General features: G+C 44.6%; 1 protein-coding gene, 1 non-coding gene and 1 pseudogene across 2 annotated transcripts; 1 reads left to right on the forward strand and 2 right to left on the reverse strand.

Moving 5' to 3' along the window:
- Positions 1-10,468: 10,468 nt before the first annotated feature.
- DPRX (divergent-paired related homeobox) lies at positions 10,469-14,495 on the forward strand. The gene is made up of 3 exons (XM_045532696.1): positions 10,469-10,522; positions 13,156-13,310; positions 14,079-14,495. Exons 1-3 carry the CDS (start codon positions 10,495-10,497, stop codon positions 14,478-14,480), a joined length of 585 nt encoding a protein of 194 aa, XP_045388652.1. The 5' UTR covers positions 10,469-10,494; the 3' UTR covers positions 14,481-14,495.
- Positions 14,496-17,234: 2,739 nt separating this feature from the next.
- Positions 17,235-17,688, reverse strand: LOC123624653 (annotated as a pseudogene).
- A 5,859-nt stretch (positions 17,689-23,547) lies between these two features.
- LOC123624884 lies at positions 23,548-23,649 on the reverse strand. The gene has a single exon (XR_006730249.1). It is a non-coding gene; the product is annotated as a U6 spliceosomal RNA (small nuclear RNA).
- Positions 23,650-24,559: the final 910 nt, after the last annotated feature.

Genomic DNA, 24,559 nt, shown 5'->3' on the forward strand with positions numbered 1-24,559 from the left:
GGAATGTAAGTTGGTGCAGCTACTAGGGAAAACAGTATAAAGGTTCCTCAAAAAACTAAAAATAGGTCGGGCATGGTGCCTCACACCTGTAATCCTAGCACTCTGGGAGGCCGAGGTGGGACGATGGCTTGAGCCCAGGAGTGTGAGGCTGCAGTGAGCTATGATTGCACCATTGCACTCTAGCCTGGGTGAGAGAGAGAGAGAGAGAGAGAGAGAGAGAGAGAGAGAGAGAGAGAGAGAGACTCTGTCAAAAAAAAAAAAACAAGGATCACTTGAGCCCAGGAGTTTGAGGTTGCTGTGAGCTAGGCTGACACCACGGCACTCTAGCCCAGGCAACAGAGTGAGATTCTGCCTCAAAAAAAAAAAAAAAAAAAGAAGAAGAAGAAGAAAAAGAACGAGTAAGTTCTAATGTTTGATAGCAGAGTAGGATGACAACAGTTGACAACAGTATATAGTATTTTCAAAATAGCTATAAGAGAGGACTTGAAATGCTCCCACTGCACAGAACAGATAAATATTTAAGGTAATGGACATCCCACATATTCTCACTTGATTATTATACAGTCTATGCATGTAACAAAATATAATATCACATGTACCCCATAAACATGTACAAATATTTCTATCGATAACGTGAGGTTCTTTTGTCTTTTTCTTTTTTAGGTTCATGATGCTTAAAGAGGGGAAGAATAATGTGAACAAACCTCAAAGGGAACATAATCAGTAGATGAGGTCATTAACCACATAGTAAGGATTATTAGTCTTGTGGCTCAATTAGGATCGAAGCAGGACTATGAGGAAGGCAAAGTCTAATTAAAGTTTGAGGTGTACCTTTATACCAGTGGTTCTCAGGAGAAGCTGGCTTGGCCCCCACCGCGGAGATCCGAGATGACAGGTGAGGTGCCCCCACGCTAGAGGGCAGTGTCGGCGCTGGCAGCAACGCTTCGGAGATTAGTTCCAAGGCTATCAGGCCATGGCCCTGTGGCAGCCCGAGCTTCCCTGCAGCCCTGTCACAGCCTATAACACAGGGTGCAGTGTGGAGGCTGAGGGAAAATTTCCCCTTTCGCCCTTTTTTTTTTCCTAGCCTAGCTCACTGCAACCTCAAATTCCTGGGCTCAAGCCATCCTCTTGCCTCAGCCTCCAAAGTAGCTGTCACTACAGGTGTGTGCCACAACGCCTGGCTAATTTTTTCTATTTTTAGTAGAAAATGGAGTCTCGTTCTTGCTCAGGCTGGTCTCAATCTCCTGACCTCAAGCGATCCTCCCACCTTGGCCTCCCAGAGTGCTAGGATTACAGGCGTGAGCCACCGCACCCGGCCCCCTTTTGCCCCGTGAGGGTTCCCAGAAAGTCAACTGGAAAAAGCCAGCTTCACAGGAGAAAGACAAGCAGACTCACTGGATCATGGTTTTACCTGACCTGGGAGCCTTCAGCATGAAAACCCAAAGATACAGGGAAACTGGTGATTTTTATGCTTAGGTTCAACAAAGTATGGACAGTCGTGTAGAAATGTGATTGGACAAAAAGGGTGTGATCCAATGCTACAGACTGAGTGGGGAAACCCAGCCAGTCCCGTCCATCTAGATTCTTCCTGGTCTCTGTGCAGCATTCTTTCCTTCCAGATATGGGGCAAAAGCCTCTGGAATGGGGGGTCTTATGAGCTACAGTCAAACATGGTAGCCCCGAGAACTTCTTTATGGCCACTTTTTACACAGAAAGTTGGGGAAAAGTTAAAGTAACATTTTTAGGTTTCATGGCTGGCTTTGGGGAAAAGGGGTTCTGGTTTCTATGAACCGCCTTGAGGAACAGGGATTCTATAATAGCTTCTATAGCTACCCTGGGGGAGACTGAAGAGCCAGAGACAGGAGGGCAGAGGGGGAACCTTTGCTAATGGGGCCCTCAATTTGCGCTATTATTTTATTTTATTTTATTTTTTTCTGTTGCCCGGACTAGAGTGCCGTGGAGTTACGCTATTATTTTCTGAGCCTCAACACCAGCCTGCCATGGCCCAAGCTCTCAAAGTGTCAAACTCTTGTGTTTATATGTATCTTCAAGCCCTGGCCTGGTGCAATGGCTCACACATGTGATCCTAGCGCTCCAGGAGGCTGAGGTGGGAGGATCGCTTGAGCTCAGGAGTTCAAGAGCAGTCTGAGCAAGAGCGAGACCCCGTCTCTACTAAAAAATAGAAAGAAATTAGCTGGACAACTAAAAATATATATAGAAAAAATTAGCCGGGCATGGTGGCACATGTCTGTAGTCCCAGCTACTCGGGAGGCTGAGGCAGGAGGATCGCTTGAGCCCAGGAGTTTGAGGTTGCTGTGAGCTAGCCTGACGCCATGGCACTCTAGCCCAGGCAAGAGAGCGAGACTCTGTCTCAAAAAATAAATAAATAAATAAATAAAAATAAAAAATAAAACATTAAATCTCAAAACAGTAGAACGTTTTAAAAAAGAGGAAAAAAAAACCAGAAGTCCTTAATTTTTACATAGTCCAATAATGAGTTTTTTTCATTGTAAGATTTTTGTGTCCTGTTTAGTAAATCTTAGCCTACTCTTAGATCATAAAAATATTCTTCTACACTGTCTTTTTAAAAAATTATTTTACCCTCTGATTTTATTATTTATTTATGTATGTATGTATTGTGATAAGATTCTGTGGGGTATATACCCTCTGATTTTAGATCTGCAATTCATTTGTATTTAATTTTTGTGCCAGGGATTAAGTAGGGTTAAGAAAATTTGTGATGCTGTCGTCATGGGCAGTGGGTAATTTCCTTCATTCTTCTGTTGTTCTATCCAATTTTAGAGGAGAGATACAGAGATTGAGATTTAGGTGCCTGCCATTATGCTATGGGGAATCTTTTCTTAGAGTCTTCTGATTAATATAAATCCTTAATTTTAATATAACAAAATGTTTCAATCTTCTCTCTTTTTTTTTTTTTTTTTTTTTTTTTTTTTGAGACAGAGTGTCACTTTGTTGCCCGGGCTAGAGTGAGTGCCGTGGCATCAGCCTAGCTCACAGCAACCTCAGACTCCTGGGCTTAAGCGATCCTACTGCCTCAGCCTCCCTAGTAGCTGGGACTACAGGCATGAGCCACCATGCCCGGCTAATTTTTTTGTATATATATTTTTAGTTGGCCAGATAATTTCTTTCTATTTTTAGTAGAGACGGGGTCTCACTCTTGCTCAGGCTGGTCTCGAACTCCTGACCTCGAGCGATCCACCTGCCTCGGCCTCCCAGAGCTAGGATTACAGGCGTGAGCCACCGCGCCCGGCCCAATCTTCTCTTTTATGGTATTTTTTTCATTCTTTTTAAAGAGGTATTTCCCTAGCCTGAAGTTATAAAGCTCTTCTATAAGCTTTATCATTCTACCTTTCATATTTAAATCTACAACCCTCTAGACTTAATCTTATGTTTACATAGCATGACGCAGAGGGCAAATACCTTTTTTTCTTACATAGATATTCCGTTGTCCCATCTCAATTTATTGAAAAGACTGGTTTTTCCCCATTTCAGCAGTGTTTTTCACATACAGAAAATGACAAATTAATGGATCATAAAAGCATTGTGTTAGTTTTAATCAGATAAAAAATGGAGTAGACAAAAATAGATTAGAAAATATCAAAGTGCATTGTCCAAGGTTTGAGTTATAGGATGTGTGTATATGGGGTCATGGAAAATCTTTTCCTTTTTCTTTTTTTTATTTTCTTTATTTATTTTTTACTTTGGTTTTTCCATTCTAAGTATTCCGTGTAGGAAAATCTATGTCTTATTATGAGACCCAGGTAAAAGAATTTGAAAGCCAGTGATGCACAGGACCCACCAGTTATGTACTCTGTCCTTTCCTTGTAACTGTTCCACCAGTGTGTTTCCAACTACCAAGAAGTTTTTTGAATGAAGACCTCACCCCCACTTTGGGTCTATCAGATGCACTTTTAACCCCATCCCAGGAATTTTCTCAGGGTCTCTAAAGACCAAAAACTGTTTAGAATAACCCCTGAGGGCTTCACTCCAGACCTCAGTCAGAACACCCTAACCTTTCGCTATCTATATGTATATCAAAACATCATGTTTTACACCTTCAGTATCTACAATAAATTTTTTTAATGCGTTTTTTTTGTTTGTTTGTTTTATTTGGAGACCGAGTCTCCGTTTTTTGCCTTGGCTAGAGTGTCATGGCGTCAGCCTAGCTCACAGCAACCTCAAACACCTGGGCTTAAGCAATCCTCCTGCCTCAGCCTCCTGAGTCGCTGGGGCTACAGGCGCCACCATGCCCGGCTAATTTTTTTCTATATATATTTTTAGTTAACCAGATAATTTCTTTCTATTTTTAGTAGAGACGGGGTCTTGCTCTTGCTCAGGCTGGTCTCGAACTCCTGACCTCGAGCGATCCTCCTGCCTTGGCCTCCGAGTCTACAATAAATTTTTAAAAATAAAATAAATAATATACCTTGAGATTGGGGGGGGGAGCGGAGGGTGGAAACAACCCTAACCCTGTATCTTCCTGACCAAACTGCAGAGTAACCCTGCTGAACTCCACAAAAGATCCTCTGGGACAGACTCATGTATCTTTTCATGCTCCTTCAGAATTTTCAATTCTGTCCCCACCCCCTTGCTTGTAATTGTTTTTATTACCATCTCTGTTCTCCTTTATTTTCCCAGTAAACAGCTAGGGCCAAGTGGAGAGGGGCACTATCAATGTTATCTAAGGAGAACAGGTGTGAACGGAATATCACCCAGAAGCAGCTGCCTTTGGAAGGAAGAGGAGACCCCTCCTGGTGCAGCCAGATAATTTCTTTCTATTTTTAGTAGAGACAGGGTCTCACTCTTGCTCAGACTGGTCTCGAACACCTGACCTTGAGCAATCCACTCGCCTGGGCCTCCCAGAGTGCTAGGATTACAGGCGTGAGCCACCACACCCGGCCTCTTTCTTTTTTTTTAAGAGACAGGATCTTGCTCTGTGACCCAGGCTGGAATGCAGTGGCACCACCATAGCTCACTGCCACCTCAAACTCCTGGCCTCACGCGATCCTCCCGCTGCCTCCCAAAGCACTGGAATGATAGGCATGAGCCTGCAGGCCCAGCCTACAGTTCACTTTTAGGTAGCACCAGCATGTTGACTTGACCCACCTATGAACCAGACTGGAGTTTTATCCTTCCCTATTAGCTGGCCATAGGAAACCCTGTAAGACTGTAATGTGAGTTTTAAGAAGAGGCACAAAATCGACTGTAATAGGTGACACAGATCTGATGGCAATTGTTCATGTAAGTCATTGGTGCCTTCAGGACCTGCTCAGCTCCATCCTGAATCCGGCCACTGTGTAACTGCACAGCTCTTCCACCGTGCAACGGATCGCTGCTGTGCCCATCCAATGTCATCCTTGGGGGATCCAACTGCACCCAGATCATTATGGGCATTTGTGACTGCAGGGTCCCATGTTTGTTTATTATTTTTAAAAAATTGAAACAGGGTCATGCTATGTTTCCCGGGCTGGCGTGGAACTCCTGGGCTCACGTGATCCTCCTGCGTCAGCCTCCCGAGTAACCAGGACTACACAGCATGCGCTACTGCGCCTGGTGGTCCCGTGTTTAGATGCTCACTATCTGTGAGGGCTCTGTAGCATGCCAGGAACTGCTTTACAACAGGGACTGGTTCTCTGTTGCAGAAGGCATGGCCTTGCTCCAGAACTCCAGAATTTGCAATGTGGCTCTATAAAAGAGGCTTGACACAGACTCTTCAGAGCATTTTCCATAACCACAGATACCACTACACACCATTGAAACTGCTGGAATCTATGTCCAAAGTGGCAAAGCGCTTATACCAGCAGCCTGGCTATGCTGTGGGGCTCAGTCCTGCTCTGGGTCCCCCTCAATATGAGCAGTCTTTGTGTCCCCAGTAAATGAGCTGGAGACTTTCCAAATCTACCTGTCTTAAGTGGCCTTTTGGGTACTAATGACTTGGGACAGATTAGCACATAGTATATATACATCAGGGACTCCTCTGCCTATCAGGTACTCTACATCACTTTATCCTGCTTAATTCTCTTCATCACTCATCACTGTCTAAAAATATGAATGTCTGTCTGTTTACTAACTTATCATTAGAGTCCCCCACTAGGGGGGAAAAACCCTCTGTGAAGGCTGTGACTTTATCTCGGTTGTTTTTGGTTTTGGGTTTTTTGTTGTTGTTGTTTTAGTGTGCTTTTGTACTTTTTGTTTTTGGGGGTTTTGGGTTTTTTTTTTTTTTGAGACAGTCGGATGTTTAGCTGCATCCCCGGCTTCTGTTCACTAGATGCCAGTAGCATCAGCTGCCTCCCCGGTTGTGACAACCAAACACGTCTCCAGACACTGCCAAATGTCTATTGAGGGGCAACATTTCCCCTGGTTAAGAGCCACTGGTCAGAGTCAGCAGAGGGTACCACCCAACCGTGTGTGTTTCAGAGGATCTGGATTTAGGGATAAGGGGTGAACAACGGCCAGGGTTTGGCACTGAAGGGCAGTAAAGTGGCTCCACACCCAACCCAGCAGCGGGATGTAGATAGCACACACTCCTCCTTCTCCTTGAAAGGAATGTCGTGTCCCCAGGCAGTCTGTGGCGAAAGGCTAAAGATTACTCAAAGACCTGAGAGTACCTGTGGGATAACGGAGCCATGGATTCCCGCAGGCGTGGGGAAGTGGCTTACAGGTAAAGATGGGGAGAAGACTGAAAGCTTTTAGAGATATAAGATTGCAGATTATGACTGAGGCACTAATCAGCTTAAGCCTTGTGACATTTTGGGAGTGGTGGCCAGCTCCTCACTGGGACTGGTCTAGATTGGCAGTGTTAGCCAAGGGCTGACGCCCCTGAGAATGATAATACACTGCCAAGGTTGAATACCGCCTGTAAGACTTGTAAACTTTACTCAGTCAGGTTTTCTTTTCTTCCTTTCAATGATGCCTTATCCTTGAGGTATGCTTTCTCTGACACAGGTAAGCACTTCTGAGAACATTTAATTAAACTAACAAGGACTCTCAAAAGCAAAAAGGCGTCAGCTACCTGGAAAAAAGTTGGAATGCAGAGATTTTATTTTTCTTAACAGAAAAAGTTTTCTATAGCACTTAGGCTGTTCCGAGGTCAACCTACAGAAGCTGGTCATATCTTCTCCCTGATAAAACAGGAAAAAAAATGTGCCCAAAGACAGAAATGTGGTTTTAACACCTTGGACTGGGCTGATGGTAGCAGTTTGAGGAAAAGCAGGTCTTTGTGCCTCTAATAACTGAACTTTGACACTTCTTAGTGTTTACATGGTTTTTTTTTACACATAACATAAAATTAACCATTTTAAAATGAGCAGCCCAATGGTATTTAGTATATTCACAGTGTTGTGCAACCACCACAATAGTTCCAATAGTTCCAAAATATTTTCATCAATCCAAAATGAAGCCCCTTAAGCTGGTACTCCCCATTGCTCCTGCCCCTAGCCTGCCAATCAACAGATGGACAAACAGATATGGTACATAAGAAATGAAGCACTGACACAAAGCACAGTGTGGATGAACCTTGAACAGTACGCTCAGTGAAAGAAGCCCAGACACAAATTCACATGTTGTATGATTCCATTTGTGTGAAATTTCCAGAAGAGGTAAATCCAGAGAAACAGAAAGCAGATGAGTAGCTCTTTTTAAATTGGTTTCTGACACTATTAGGAGACAAAGGTATGGCTTATAAATTGTTCTTTGGTGTGTGTGATTCACCTCTAAGGAGGTATTGTTCACTGTGTCCTCTCAGATACATCATTTGTTGTGGGGATTGATGGTCCACTCTGGGACAATGGTGCTTCATTGTGTCACCATTTTTTCTCAGCCTGAGACATTAGGTGAATTGGTGGGATACGCTCTGGTCCAAGAGACAGAATCCAAGAAAAAAGGAGACCAAAATCTGGGCAGAAGGAGTGGGCTTACTAGAAGTACCATTTCTAAAGCACCTTTACTCTGTTCTAGCTGGAACCCTGGAGGGTGCCGATGAGAAGAAAAAGATAGCTCCTCTGTGCCAGAAACCCTTAAGAAGAAGAAAAGGAATTTTGCTGAGCTTAAGATCAGGCATCTTGGGCCAGGCGTGGTGGCTCATGCCTGTAATCCTAGCACTCTGGGAGACCAAGGCAGGAGGATTGCTTGAGCTCAGGAGTTCGAGACCAGCCTGAGCAAGAGCGAGACCCCTGTCTCTACTGAAAATATTAATAGAAAAAAAAATTTGCCGGGTGCCTGTGGTCCCAGCTACTCGAGAGGCTGAGGCAGGAGGATCACTTGAGCCCAGGAGTTTGAGGCTGCAGTGAGCTACCATGACACCATTGCACTCTAGCCAGGGTGACAGAGTGAGACTATCTCAAAAAAAAAAAAAAAAAAAATCAGGCATCTGAGAAAAAAGTAGTGTGCCCAAGATATGTTTGGAAAAGCAAGGCAAGGAGGGCTAGGGATGGTGGCATATGCCTGCAGTCCCAGCTACCAGCTACCAGCTACCGGGGAGACTAAGGCAGGAAGATACCTGGAGCCCAGGCATTCTCCCCTATAGCATGCTCTGTCGATCAGGTGCCCCAATAAGTTTGGCATCAACTTGGTGACCTCCTGGGATGGGGACAACTAGGTTGCCTAAGGAAGGGTGAACTGGCCCAGGTTGCAAATGGAGAAAGTCAAAAATTTTGTGCTGATCAGCAGTTGTGCCTATAGCGCTGCACTCCAGTCTGGGCAACATATTGAGACCCTCTTTTAACACATTAACTGCCATGTGAGTTGTATTTAACTCACACTACTTTTGAGCCTCAGGCCTTGTGAAGCATATGTATCTCACATGTCTGCTCACCTTGGAAACCGCATGAACTATTTTTCAAGTTGCAAATAACAACATTTTCATCAAATTAGAAAGGATCATCTTGTTTTCGAAGCTTTTATTCTATTTTCATAATAAAACACTGTGGCCCCAAGAAAAAAAATTTTTCTAGTGTAGTAGTCAATGTATTAAAAAAAAAAAAAATACAGGCCAGGCGCGATGGCTCACGCCTGTAATCCTAGCACTCTGGGAGGCCGAGGCAGGCGAATCGTTTGAGCTCAGGAGTTCGAGACCAGCCTGAGCAAGAGCGAGACCCTGTCTCTACTAAACATAGAAAGAAATTATACAGACAGCTAAAAATATATATAGAAAAATTAGCCGGGCATGGTGGCCCATGCCTGTAGTCCCGCTACTCGGGAGGCTGAGGCAGGAGGATTGCCTGAGCCCAGGAGTCTGAGGTTGCTGTGAGCAAGGCTGACACCACGGCACTCTAGCCTGGCAACAGAGTAAGACTCTGTCTCAAAAAAAAAAAAAAAAAAAAAAAAAAAAAAAAAAAAACCAGCAAAAAATTTAAAAATAAAAAAAAAGGCAAGGAAGAAGTCTGCCTGTGCAAAAGCTAACCACTGTCACAGGAATGTAGGCAAATGTGCTAAACCGAGGTTTAAAGGGACAAGATGGCAAGAAAAGCTGGCAGCTTCAGAGTCCAAAAGGTGTTACAGCTTCCTCAGCTTGGCCATATCTTCAAGGGCACCTTTGGTAAGCCATTAAGGCTTTGGTGGACATGCTGAAGACTGTGAAACAATACACAGCACTACAGGTGGACACCTGAACTTGAGTCCCTAAATGAGCTGATCTATAGGCTTGCTTATGGCAAGATCAGTAAGGAGTGAATTGCTCTGATAGGTGACACCTTTACTGCTCAATCTCTAGGCAAACGTGGCATCATCTGCATGGAGCATCTGGTTCATGAGATCTATACTGTTGGAAAACGCTCCAAAGAAGCAAACAACTTCCTGTGGCTCTTCCATGGAACAGAATGAAGAAAAGCACAACCCATTTTCTAGAAGGGGGGATATGCTGGCCACGAGGAAGACTAGACTAACAGGCTTATTGGGGTTTTTTGAGATAGAGTCTCACTCTGTTGCACGGACTAGAGTGCCGTAGCGTCAGCCTAGCTCACAGCAACCTCAAATACCTGGGCTCAAACAATCTTTCTGCCTCAGTCTCCTGAATAGCTGGGACTACAGGCATGCGCCACCATGCCTGGCTAGTTTTTCTATATATATTTTTAGTTGTCCATTTAATTTCTTTCTATTTTAAGTAGAGACGGGGGTCTCGCTCTTGCTCAGGGTGGTCTCGAACTCCTGACCTCAAGTGATCCTCCCACCTCAGCCTCCCAGAGTGCTAGGATTACAGGCATGAGCCACCACGCCCGGCCAAGATTCTGCATTTTAACAAAATCCCAGAAGATGCCAATGGGGCTGGTTTGAGTCATAAGGTGATTCTAGGCTCAATCAATATTGGATAATTAACAGAATCAGGAAAAATCCAGAGATTCCAGAAGATTCTGGAATCAGATTGGAAGACTGGGAAGAAAGGTGGAGAAGGTGGAGTTTGGGTGTGGTTGTTGTAGGATCTATTTAAGTCCTGGTGCCTCTCTCCTTTTGGGCAGAGACGCACATCTGGAGCAGAAGATGTCAGGCTCGGAGGAGCTTCCGCAAGGTAAGCCGGAGGGATTAGAACTGAAGCAAGGGTGGGTGAAGACGCTGCCCATGTGGGATTCAGGCAGAGGGACCAGGTCGATGAAGCCCACGCTTCATCCACACGTGCGATGGAGACTTTGCATGGCCATTGCTATGTAACAGCAAACCTGAACGGGGAAATCCATTTCTGTCTTCCAGTTCCTGGTCTTTCCTCTTTTTACCATGTCATAATTCCTCTGATCCTTGATGCTTGCTCTGGAGCAAAAGGGACTCTGATTCCTATTAGGATGATATGGTCATAGATTATAGGTTTAACAGAGCTGGAAATCTGTCACGCCACTGAGCATCTACCAGACTCTAAGGTTTATGTCAAACCATTTTCAGCCATGATCTGATTCAATGATGAGTTAGAAGTCTGTTTTATATAGTTGTTGAGATGAGATGAAATGCTCGGTCCAAGAGGTCATGCAGCAAGTAAGCCAGAGTCCCAGGACTTTCTGTTGTTAATGACGGAGCCCAGTTCAGTAAACTCCTATACTGTTAGGTGCGTGTTCCTCAGTGGTTCTCTAGAGGAGACGGAAAGCCCTGCATCACCTAAGCTTCCTGTGCCGTGGCTTCCCCCTCTGTACCTACCCCGTGGGGAATAATGAGAAATGCATGGGCTAATATTTGCAAAACACTTAGAACGGTGCCTGGTACGGAGTTGGGCTTCTGTGAAATAAAACGTGTTAGACCTCATCCCTGCTCTAAGACTTTTAGTTTAGGGGGAGGAATATACATTCAACAACAAATGTAGTGAAAAGTACCAAGAACTCTATAAAACTGATATATATCTATATCATAACGTGATATATATGAAATATAAAAACAAAATATATTTTACAAAAATATTTTATTTAAGAATATATTAAAAATGTATATATTTGCAAATGGGATCTAAGAGCCAATCCACACAGTACACTCAGCAAATGCTACATGCCTGTGACATAGGTGCATATAGCTTGTTCAAGGAACTGAAAGCATCCTACTCAGAGTAGACTGTCTAGATCTCCGGTTGGGGGGGGTGTCACATGTGCAGGTCTTGGAAAGGATTTAATGTTGATCCCTCTAGGTCTGTCGTGCTGGTTTTTGTTCTATTTCACAATTACTTATACAGGTCTTAGTAGATACTGGGCATCTTTCTTTTTTTTTTTTTTTTTTTTGAGACAGAGTCTCGCTCTGTTGCCCGGCTAGAGTGAGTGCCATGGCGTCAGCCTAGCTCACAGCAACCTCAAACTCCTGGGCTCAAGCGATCCTCCTGCCTCAGCCTCCCGAGTAGCTGGGACTACAGGCATGTGCCACCATGCCCGGCTAATTTTTTCTATATATATTTTAGTTGGCCAGCTAATTTGTTTCTATTTTTAGTAGAGACGGGGGTCTCGCTGTTGCTCAGGCTGGTCTCGAACTCCTGACCTCGAGCGATCCACCCGCCTTGGCCTCCCAGAGTGCTAGGATTACAGGCATGAGCCACCGCGCCCGGCCGATACTGGGCATCTTTCTAAGTGCATGGCCAATGTTAAGTCATTCAGTCCTCATAAGCACTCTACCTCAGTGCTTTTCCCCATTTGTAAAATGTGCACCATTTTACAAATGGGGAAAACTGAGGCAAGAATTAAGTAACTTGCTCAAGGCCACGTGACTGAGTAGCTAAATCAGTCGCTCACTGGGGAATGTGGACAGTCCAGTGCAAGTATGGAATTTCCAACTCTGTCTGCTCCCCTGGAGCTTAAATAGCCTGCTTGACAAACACGCAGGAGGTGAGACCTGGCGTTTCTCTTTCTCTTCCACCACCTCTGCTTGGAACAGCAAAATCCATTTACAAAGCAGCCACTCCAAAAGTCTCTGGGTGGGTGGATATACCAACATGAGGTCATCCCTTCTACTGTTGATGGGCCTTTGGGCTGTCATCAGTAATTCTGCAGTTTAAACCCCACTGATCTGAACGTTCTTGTACATCTCTCTTGGGTCCCCTGAGCCTCCCCAAATTAAGTATCACCCACCCACCTACTCCCCCCAAAATGACACGGACCAAGTGGGCTGAAGGGAGTGGGGTGGTGCCAGAAGACAGGCGGATGGGTGGATAAAGCTATGGGAAAGGGAGAAGGGAGAAGGGAAGAAAATAAAAATTAAAAAATAAAAGAGGCCGAGCGCAGTGGCTCACGCCTGTAATCCTAGCACTCTGGGAGGCCCAGGCGGGAGGATCGCTCGAGGTCAGGAGTTCGAGACCAGCCTGAGCAAGAGCGAGACCCCATCTCTACTAAAAATAGAAAGAAATTAGCAGACCAACTAAAAATATTTAGAAAAAATTAGCCGGGCATGGAGGCGCATGCCTGTAGTCCCAGCTACTTGGGTGGCTGAGGCAGAAGGATTGCTTAAGCCCAGGAGTTTTAGGTTGCTGTGAGCTAGGCTGATGCCACGGCACTCTAGCCTGGGCAACAGACTGAGACTCTGTCTCAAAAAATAAATAAATAAATAAAAATAAAAGAAATGCCTGAGCCGCTCAGTCACTTGACTGCCAGGCTTTACCTCTGTGCAGAGGGAGGGCAAGTTCAGGGTTTTGAGAACAGAACTGTTAACCATTTTCCACTTGTGTCTTTTTCTCGTTTTGTCCAGGCATGCGCCAGATGCATCCACACAGAAAACGAACCATGTTCACTGAGAAGCAACTGAAAGCTTTGAACATCTTCTTCAGCGAGAACCCATACCCAAACCCCAGCGTTCAGAAAGAGATGGCGTCAAAAATTGACGTACATCCAACAGTGCTGCAGGTAGGAAAATCATGCCCCCTCTTGCTAAGCCACCTCGCGGACCCCCTAGCATAATTCCTGAGATTTGATACCACCCCAATCCCCCATACTCCAAAGATCCAGACTCTCCTATCCATGCCCCCATAATCTCTTCTACCAACCCCTAGAGCAAAGATGAGCAAATTTTTTCAGTAAAGGACCACAGAGTAAATATCCTAGGCTCTGTGGGTCAAGCTATCTCTCTGACAACCATTCCACTCTGCCATCATAGTGCAAAAGCAGCCACAGATGATATTTAAATAAACGGGGGTCTATCTTTGCTCCCATAAAATTTTATGGACACAGATTTGAAGTTCATAAAGTTTTCAAGTCACAAAATAGTATTCTTATTGGTTTTTTTTTTTTTGCAACCATTTAAAAATATAAACTCTATTCTTATCTCACAGGCCGTACAAAAACAGGTGGATCAGATGGAGCCCAGGAACCTTCATTTCCTGACCTCAGCCCTAGAGCATGCCCGGGGACTGACCCCTTTGCTCTCCAGTCCCCTGCTCTGGGGTTTCTTGTCCCTACCTCAGTTTCTGTCCCCACAATCTATCACTTCTGCTCCTTCCTGAGACATAGGTTGGGAGAGAGTCCCACAAATTGGAGATAAATGGCCAAGGTGTGGAGCTGGCTCTTCCCACCTGGAAGTACCCATCTTCTTGAGTAGAATGAAAACTATCCTGGAATCTCACTCTGCTCATCAACCCGTATCTTACCCATATCTTTCCCCTCTTCTCTCTGTAGGTTTGGTTCAAGAACCGTAGAGCAAAACTCAAGAAAGCAAAATGCAAGAACGTTCAGCAAAAACAAGCACCTCAACAGCCGCAGACACCTGAAGGTGGAATCAAGACCAGTCCCAGCCAGAGAAATATGGACATACAAGCCAGATCCCCGAACGCTGCCTATCCTGCAGCCCTCATTTACACGGGTCACCAGGCACCCTCTTACCATCTCAGCCTGTACCCCAACATTAAGGTCCCTACAGATGTCTTCCTTGGCCACAGAATAGTCCACTTTGGCTGCTGCCAAGATCCTAACATTTACTGCCTCTATCCCATTGTGGAATCCTCGGTTGGTTTTCCACACTTCAGTCCTCATGTTTTGGGCTGTTCAGTTCTACAAAGTAGGGAGAGACACCCCACGTAAAAGGTCACATGTAATGATTCCCATTCAGGAGAACACAAGAGGCAGACAGACACAGCCAGCGTGCGTGGATTTCAGAAACGCTATGTGGCCCAAAAAAGACACAAAGGCTACATACTGTATAGTTCCATTTATATGAATTCCTAGAGCAGGGAAAAGATTAGTGGCTGCCCATGTGGAAAGAATTAGAGGCGCAAATCATTTTTTGGGGTGATGGAAATCTTTCATGTCTTAATTAGGGTGGGAGTTACCTGGGGACGTAAATTTAACACTGAGAATTGTACGTCTAAAATCTGTGCACTTTATTTTACCTAATTAAATCTCAATAAAAACTATATAATGAGAATAGTAAGAACAGGTTTGTTTTTTTTTTCCTGCTTCTTTTGTTTTGATTTTTAGTTTGCTCAGCTAATGAGATTTCATCAGTATCAACAAATGGGCTTATTTTTCTTCCTTGTCAGCTCCTTGGCCATCATTTTATATGCCCTGGGTTACCTGAATGACCTCACCAAGCTACCTTCATTTCGGCTTCTGCTTAATATGTTCTTCAAATAGTAACCAGGATAACTCCATTATTACTTTAGAAATTTTGCATCATTCCTCTTCTTAAAATCCTTCCACGGCCAGGTACAGGGGTTCATACCTGTAGCCCCAGTTCCTTGGGAGGTTGAGTTGGGAGGGTCCCTTTTTTTTTCTTTTTTGCAGACAGAGTCTTGCTCTGTTGCCCAGGCTAGAGGGCTGTGGCCTCAGCCTAGCTCATAGCAACCTCAAACTCCTGGGCTCGAGGGATCCTCCTGCCTCAGCCTCCCGAGTAGCTGGGACTATAGGGGTGTGCCACCATGCCCGGCTAAATTTTCTATTTTTAGTAGAGATGGGGGGTCTCGCTCTTACTCAGGCTAGTCTCGAACTCGTGAGCTCTAGCCATCCTCCCACCTCAGTCAGCCTCCCAGAGTGCTAGGATTATAGGCATGAGCCACCACGCCCCACTGGGGAGGATTCCTTGAGTCTGGGAGTTTAAGACCAACCTGGGGCCTTTTTTGTCTTGACAAGGGGTCTGTTCTTCATATACTATAAAACAAGACCCAGACCATAACCAAGGCCTTTTTTGTCAAGACAAGGGATCTGTTTTTCCTCACTCTATAATCCTATCTTCCTCTCCTCAATAAACTTCATTTTTGTGCTTACTTTGCAAAAAAAAAAAACCCTGCTAAGAATAGATATTAATTGTTCTCTCACACACAAAAATAAATATGTGAGGTGATGGCTATGTTAATTGGTGTGGTCCCACAAGGTATGCATACATCAAGACATGTGTCCCATACACTTATACAATTAAATAATCCTTTCATCATTCAGGTTTTCCTTCTTCAAAGACTTCTGTGACCTTCCCATGTATAAAAAAGCCACCCATTACCTTGTGGCATTTACTATATATATATACATATATATATATATATATATATATATATATAATGTATACAGACTCTTTGAACAGTGTTTTTCAAAACTGCTTTTAAAAATAAATAAAAACAATGTAATGAAATTCCATATGGCTAGGGGTAGCAGCTCATGCCTGAAATCCCAGAACTTTGGGAGGCTGAGGCAGGACTGTTGGAGCCTAAGAGTTTGAGCCAATACAGTGAGACCCCATCTCATAATCCTATTCTATACCTATAAGAGCCCACATTCCAAATACTTTCATTGTTTTGCAGACACGTCATTTAAATTTTTCCTGCAAAGCTGAGTTGGTACTAAAATAGTAGTTCTCAACCTTGGCTGTACCCTGGAATCACTTGGGGAGCTCTAATCTGGGATATACCCCTAGAAATTCTCCTCTTCTTTTTTTTTTTTGAGACAGTCTCATTCTGTTGCCTGTGCCAGAGTGCTGTGGCGTCAGCCTAGCTCACAGCAACCTCAAACTCCTGGGCTCAAGCAATTCTCCTGCCTCAGCCTCCTGAGTAGCCGGGACTACAGGCATGCACCACCATGCCCGGCTAATTTTTTCTATATATTTTTAGTTGTCTGGTTAATTTCTTTCTATTTTTCGGTAGAGACCGGCTCTCGCTCTTGTTCAGGTTGGTATCGAACTCCTGACCTCGAGCGATCCTCCCTCCTCGGCCTCCCAGAGTGCTAGGATTACAGGCATGAACCACTGCGCCCGGCCTAGAAACTCTGATTTAATTGGTTGCGACTGAATCCTGGGCATTGATATATTTTAAGTATCACCAGGTGATTATAAAGTGCAAACACAGTTGGCTTAATAACAATTGTGGAGCACCCCAACGTAGTAGCTACTAACCACATACGACTATTTAACTAAAAATAAGTGTTAAATTAATTAAAAGTAATTAATTTAACAATTCAGGTCCTGAGACACAATCACCACATCACAAATGCTCAACAGTCATATGAGGCTTGCAACTACCACACAGATATTGAACATTTCCATCATCTCAGAAAATTCTGTTGGGTTGAGGCTCGATCAGATTCTTTTTTTTTTTTTCAGGCTTTGATGTTTTATTGGAACAAATCTCCAACAAAAGGTGGCTTTTATCTACAGAATTGAATGCGTGTGGGGACTGTCCAACCCAGCTGGACCCAAGTGATGATAACCACTAAGCTTGTTTATGTATTTTTCTTATTTTCAGTTTACATATAAAAAACTTTATTTGCTTCACATTCATAAAAAATCCCAATATTGTAATTAACAAATAAACCCTCCCTTATCCATCCCTTAATGAAATATACAAACAGCTTCAGAAACATAAAATTTAAATTGGTTTAATCTTGAAGTGTAATCCAATGAGACTGAAAACTAAACATTTCAGGTCTTGTACCAATTAGTAAAATACTCGAAGGCCTTCAGGATCATTTGACTGGTTTCCACCAATAAGAGAACCTATTTTTGATGTAGTAAAAGAAATGTGCTCTCTCCAATTACAATGTCCACCTCCTGTCAGCCAACCCTGTCAGGGGGAGGCCACAAAGCCTCATCTTCTTTTGTAATTTCACTGTCATCAATAATTCTCTTTAGTTTTTCCCTTACACTCTTGTGTACATAAGCCTCTTTTCTGATCATGACCTCATTTTTGTAATTGCTGTTGTTGGCATATCTAAGCTTTTTGTCCGGCCGAAAGTCAAACTCTGGAAACTTGTGTCCAACCTTGCCCTTGTGCCCTACATAGTAGGGCAGGTAGAAATCACTCGCCATGGCCACTTTTGTCCCCAGGAAGCCCCTTGATCAGATTCTAAGTCAACTTTTCTGGCATGACTACCTCATAGACAATGCTGTCTCTTTTACATTGCATAACACCAAGAGGCACATGCTGTCTCTCTTTCCAACATTTAGCGAAGCAGAGATTGAACAGTGGGTGCAAGCAGGGACCCTGTGATTCTTTTGTTGTAAATTTCTGGTGAAATGGTCACCAAGTATTTGTATCCGTTGATGACTTTTGCACTTAATCACAGAAAGCAGTTAGTGGCCTTGTTCATTCCACTACTGACAAGTGAGTTTCTCTTTCCTCCTTTTAAAAATTTTTTTATCTGATCTGGGCACAGTGGCACGTTTCTGTAATACCAGCTACTTGGGAGGCTGAGGTGTGAGGATACCTTGAGCCCAGGAGTTCAAATCTAGCCTAGGCAACACATTGAGACCTCATCTCTGCATTTTTATTTTGGTTTTCTAGAGACAGGATCTCACTCTGTCACCCAGGCTGGAGTGTAATGTCATGATCACAGCTCACATAACCTCAAACTCCTGGGCTCAAGCAATCCTCCTGTCTCAGCCTCCCCAACAGCTAGGATTACAGGTACGTGCCACCATGCCTGCCTAATTTTTTAATTTTTGGTAGAGACAGGGTCTTACTATGTTGCTCAGGTTGGTCTCAAACTCCTGGCCTCAAACAATCCTCCAGGCTTGGCCTTCCAAAGTGCTGGGATTATACGCATGAGCCTCCACTTACAGCTGAGACTCTGTCTCTTTAAAAAAAAAACAAAAAAACCAAGGACAAGGACAAGAATGGTTAAAGCATTCAGAAAGATGCTCTCCCTCTCTGCAGCAGCTTAAAAAAAAAAAAAAAATCCCAGAGTAAGTCAAGTGAGTAGGAAGAAAAGGAAGGATGGAGGAGACCAAGGCAGGAGACAGAGAGGGCAGATGTGAAAGTTTGAGCCTATGGCTGGGGCTCGGTGCTGGGCGCCATTCCTGGTCCAGAGAGGTGGGAACACTTGGAGAACACTAAACCCAGTTTGCATCCAGCTTCCTCCTTTGGTAAACTATTGACTTGAGCAGTTGCTTTGACCTAGATTTCCTCACCTAAGGAAGAGGGATAGTGAATCCTTGTGGGAGGAACTGCATTGTAAAACAAAGCAGCACACTCTTAGCAAAGAAATGGTTTAAGTGCATCACCCCATCAAATAGAGATTACCATCTCCTTTTCCCAGAAGAGGGAAAGTGAGGTGCAGAGGAATGAAGTCAGGGTCCTGTGAAGGTAGTGAGTTATCTCACTTGACTGTTCACAGTCAGTTACAGATGGAACTCCTTGTTCCACTCTCCCCCCCTTCTCACCACTGCACTTGGCTAGTCTTTACAAAATTTAAATAAATAAATAAAAAGAAGAATGAAATCACTTGTGCAAAGACCCTCAGTCGATTGGCTGACATGGGAAGAGAGCAAGGGAGTCTGACTTCACCAACTCTCTCCACCTTGCCTGTTCCGTGAAAGCCGATCGGTCCTACAGGGCGCTTCTCGCACCATCCGCCTTTCCTGAAGACATGCACCCCATCCTGCCTACTGTCCTCACCTGGCGCTGCTGACACCCTGAGTAGCCCACACATCTTTGGATTCTACCCATGGGCGCAGCCTGATACCTGGAGTGCCCCACCATCCCCCACACAGGGACTATTCCCATTGCAATGTCTTGAAAGCTACCTACAAAGACTATCTAGAAAAGGGAAGTACTGGGTTTTTTTTAATCCTTAGAAGAAAATGCAAAAGGAAATCCCTCTTCTGGGGTCTGACAAAGGGTGGAAAATGTAGGAAGAAACATTGTTATGAACTATCTGCCCCAATGTTCTTATCTGAAACTAGGAATAAGAATAGTCCTTGCCCTGCAGGTTTACTCAGAATTAAAGGAAGTAAGATGGGCCGAGTGCTTAGGATGTTGACTGGCACAGGGTGAAAGCTTACTAAATCTTAGCAGGTTTTTTCCCCCAATTTCATTTTCTTTTTTTTTAAGAGATGAGGTCTTGTGGCTCACGCCTGTAATCCTAGCACTCTGGGAGGCTGAGGCAGGAGGATCGCTCAAGGTCAGGAGTTCGAGACCAGCTGAGCAAGAGCGAGACCCCATCTCCACCAAAAATAGAAAGAAATGATTTGGACAGCTAAAAATATATATAGAAAAAAATTAGCCAGGCATGGTGGCACATGCCTGTAGTCCCAGCTACTCAGGAGGCTGAGGCAGGAGGATTCCTTAAGCCCAGGAATTTGAGGTTGCTGTGAGCTAGGCTGACGCCATGGCACTCTAGCCCAGGCAACACAGCGAGACTCTGTCTCAAAAAAAAAAAAAAAAGAGAGAGATGAGGTCGTGGTGCCCATCAGAAAAAATCCCTTCCAGGACCGGAAGATGACTCAAACAGATGTGCGGACATCCCTGTGCGCTCGCTTAAGGTGGCCACCTGGCCTCATGAAATGACAGCCATGGACAGCCATGGACTCAATCTGGGCAGTGGTGTTCCCATTAGTGTTTCTCTGACATCACCCAAGACATCAAGGGAATTTCAGGTGTCAAGATCATTTTACGTCCTGCAGCCGTAGGGGGAGCTTCAGTTCACATCCCATAGCAAGGCAGCAAATGCCCCGCAAGTGGAAATTCTCTGGTTCAAAGTTCCCACAGTCACCACTGGGAGGTGCTTACAGGTTTCTGCCACAAGCCCCAGTAAACACTCCCCAAAGAACTATCAAGTAGAGATTCTGCTGTCCCTACCAGCACTCCAGCTTCTGTGCCACAACACGTGGGCTCCTGCAGACTTACTGCTTCCCGGTTAGCACATCCAGTTAATATCGCTTGAAGAGCAGACTTACCCGCCTTCTGTTTCACAGTACTAGGTAGAAGGAACATCCCTCGGTCATATACAATATCCACTCCCGGCCGGGCGCGGTGGCTCACGCCTGTAATCCTAGCACTCTGGGAGGCCGAGGCGGGTGGATCGCTCTAGGTCAGGAGTTTGAGGCCAGCTTGGGCAACATACTGAGACCCCATCTCTACAAAATATATGAAAAATGAACCAGCCTGAGCAAGAGTGAGATCCCGTCTCTACTAAAAATAGAAAGAAATTAGCTGGCCAACTAAAAATATATATATAGAAAAAATTAGCCGGGCATGGTGGCGCATGCCTGTAGTCCCAGCTACTCGGGAGGCTGAGGCAGTAGGATCGCTGAAGCCCAGGAGTTTGAGGTTGCTGTGAGCTAGGCTGATGCCATGGCACTCACTCTAGCCCGGGCAACAAAGTGAGACTCTGTCTCAAAAAAAAAAAAAAAAAAGTAAAAAAAAAAAAATAAATAAAATAAAAATAAATTTTAAAAAATATTTGCCTTCATTTGGATGATATTCATTAATTTCCACAAACCTAACTCATAGGCCATATTTAAATGTCTCCGGTTGTCTCAAAATACCTTCTCCACTTTGGTTGTTTGAAACAGCAGCCAAGCAATTTCCACACACAAGGAGTTAGAAATGGAGATGTTACCTAATTCAGCCATTCCTTCCACAGGTATCAGATAAACGCTTCTGCTTGTAAGAATATTTCTTCATCAATTCCAAATCATAAAGGAAATAGTGGTAGTTGACAAAAATATAGAATCCATACAAGAAACATAAGCTAAAAACTTACGCCTTCCTTGATCAGAGTGAACTTATGTTCTTGTTTATTCCAATGATGGAAAATGAGTTCTTTAGGAGGGTATTTTTTTTTCAGTTTCATTTGGGATTGAAGGATTTTTATATAGTTTTTGAGTGCAGAGTGTTTATTGATTGCCTAGAACCTCAATCCTTAATGTGTACATGGACTTCTTTTGATCCCCACTGGGTCCCAGTTCCCAGGACAGTGCCTGTCACAAGATAAGTTTTCAAAATATGAATAATTTTGTTTTGTTTTGAGACACAAGGTCTTGCTCTGTTGCCCAGGCTGGAGTGCAATCATAGCTCACTGCAATCTTGAACTCCTGGACTCAAGTGATCCTCCCACTTCAGCCTCCTGAGTAGCTGGGACTACAGGCGCACAACACCACACTGAGCTCAAAATACATTTTTCAAAGAAAAAGAAAGGGAGAGGAGAGGGGAGGAGACAGACAGAGGCAGAGATAGACTCAAAGAATGGCTTCCCAAGGCCTTAGGAGAAGGGCTTTAGTTACAGCCAATCCAATCTCCTCCCTCTCAACACCTCCCAGCCCAGCAGTTCCCAAACTTGACAAGGAAGATCGGATCACCTGGGCAGCTGTTAAATCCTGATTCTCAGACTGGAGGCGTGGTTCCCAGGAGGGGGCACCATTTTACCCTGGGGTTGTATTTAACAAAGGTCAATGCCCAGGAGGAACAACCAAAACCTGGATTCCCCTCACACGTCTCAGAGAAGATAAAAAGGAGACACTCCCAGAGGAAGTTCTCAGGGTGAGCCGGAGGGAGGAGGTTAAGGGTGTGGAGGAGGCTGAGGGCTAGATCCAGCCAGGCTGGGTGTGAGTCCTTGTGACCCAGAGTCTGGGGGGGCTTAGTGCTGGGTGTGGCTTCCAGCCCGGAGGGTGGGAACACTGGGAGAACCCAAAACTGGGCTTGCACTGTGCCTCCTCCCCCAGTGAGCTGGTGACTTAAGCCCACCCCCCATTCTCTTCTCCCACCCTGGGCCTTGATTTCCTCACCTTGTGGGTGGGCACAATGCTCTGCCCTGTGTATTCTTATACAATGAGCCCTGTCTTAGGGCATCTACATCTCCCCGGAACGAATCATTTTGTCTTGTCACCATTGATTAGTTTTGCTTGTTGAACTTCAGAGAAATTGAATCATGGCATGTGAACTCTTTTCGTTGGCTTCTTTCATTGACCACTTCATTGGTGAAATTCATGCATGTTAAAGTGAGTACAATATGAAGGCCTTTTTTAAAGCCCTTGGAGTAAACCTAATAGAAGGTGGTATTCAAATTTCTATGATGATCCCAAGGTACCTTCTTTTTTTTGCGACAGAGTCTCGCTCTGTTGCCCTGGCTAGAGTGCTGTGTCAGTCTAGCTCACAGCACCCTCAAACTCCTGGGCTCAAGCGATCCTGCTGCCTTAGCCTCCCCTTCTTTAAAGACGGTTGCTTAAACCAACATCTGAGTAAGATCATCTCATCAGGGCTTGCAAAGGTGAGTTGGCTAATTCGATCATTCCTTCCACAACTGTTAAATATCTTTGCTTGTAAGAACTTTTCCTCATCAACTATCACTAACAGAATGGTGAGAATTGAAGAGGAAATAGAATTCATAGAAGAAATAAGATAAAAACTTAATTCTTCTCTTTGCATCCTTGTTTATTGCAATGGTGACTGAGGAGTTCATTTACCTTTTTAAAGTATTTGGGATACTAGGACTTTTATTTCTTAAAGAGTATAGAATCCTGATTGCCTGAGATCTCACTGTGGAACACAGGCCGCATGTGGGCAGGGTCCTTGTGTTTCTTCCCCACTTTATCTCCAGTTCCCTGGACCAGCATGGATTACAAAGGTTTTCAAAAAGTATTTTTTTCTTGACACAGGGTCTCTGTCACCCAGGCTGGAGTGCAGGTGTCATCACAGCTCACTGTAACCTCCAACTCCTCTAGGCTCAAGAGATCCTCCTGCCTCAGCCTCCCTCCCGAGTAGCTGGGACTACAGGCATGCATCACTATGCCTGGCTACTTTTTAAAAATGTTTTGTAGAGATGGGATCTCACCATGTTGCCCAGGCTGGCCTGGAATTCCTGAGCTCAAGCCATCCTCCCTTCTTGGCCTCCCAAAGTGCTAGGATTACAGGCATGAACCAACACGCCCGGACTCACAGAGTATTTTTTTAATATGGAATGCTTTATAAATTTGCGTGTCATCCTTGTGTGGGGGCTATGCTAATCTCTGTTATTCCAATTTTCGTATGTGTATTGCCAAAGCGAGCACACAAAGTATTCTTTTTTTTTTTTTTTTTTGAGACAGAGTCTCACTTTGTTGCCCAGGCTAGAGTGAGTGCCGTGGCGTCAGCCTAGCTCACAGCAACCTCAGACTCCTGGGCTTAAGCGATCCTCCTGCCTCAGCCTCCCGAGTAGCTGGGACTACAGGCATGTGCCACCATGTCTGGCTAATTTTCTATATATATTTTTAGTTGTCCAGATAATTTGTTTCTATTTTTAGTAGAGACGGGGGTCTCGCTGTTGCTCAGGCTGGTCTCGAACTTCTGACCTCGAGCGATCCACCCGCCTCGGCCTCCCGGAGTGCTAGGATTACAGGCGTGAGCCACCTCGCCCGGCCCAAAGTATTCTTAAAAGAAGGAAGGAATAGGTTTCTAGTGTCCTCAGAGGAAGAGCCCTTTCCAGCAACAAATCCTGCCTCGTCCCCTCCCATGACTTCCATCAGTGTCCTAAGACTGCGAGATGGTGACAAGCACTTGGGAGCTTCAGACTCTAGGATCTGTTACCTGCAGTGGGAGTCAGTGTGTGACCGACACACAGAGATACACCGTGTACATACCTAGACATATACATTAAACAGGTGACAGAAGGATCAGATGCATTTGGGAAAATACAGGCACACAAACTTTCATTTAGTCTCACAAATGTCCATTCTTTCCCTGTTGTCCACAATTCTCTGCGCATTGCTCCCCTCCTCCTTTCTATCCTTTCACTAGAAAAGTGGCTCCTCAGACAGGACGTTCCTTGCCAGCCTGCGCAGACTCTTGTCTCCCCATGCCCAGGCTGTCGGCCACTCCACAGTGACCTCGCAGCACAGACATCATTCTCTCAGGGTGCTCACTGCTCCGTGTTCTGTCTTTCACATCAGACTGAGCTCAGAGAGTGTCTTGTGGTGGTAGAAT

Source organism: Lemur catta, chromosome 19 (assembly GCF_020740605.2).
Source record: "Lemur catta isolate mLemCat1 chromosome 19, mLemCat1.pri, whole genome shotgun sequence".
Lineage (NCBI taxonomy): Eukaryota > Metazoa > Chordata > Mammalia > Primates > Lemuridae > Lemur > Lemur catta.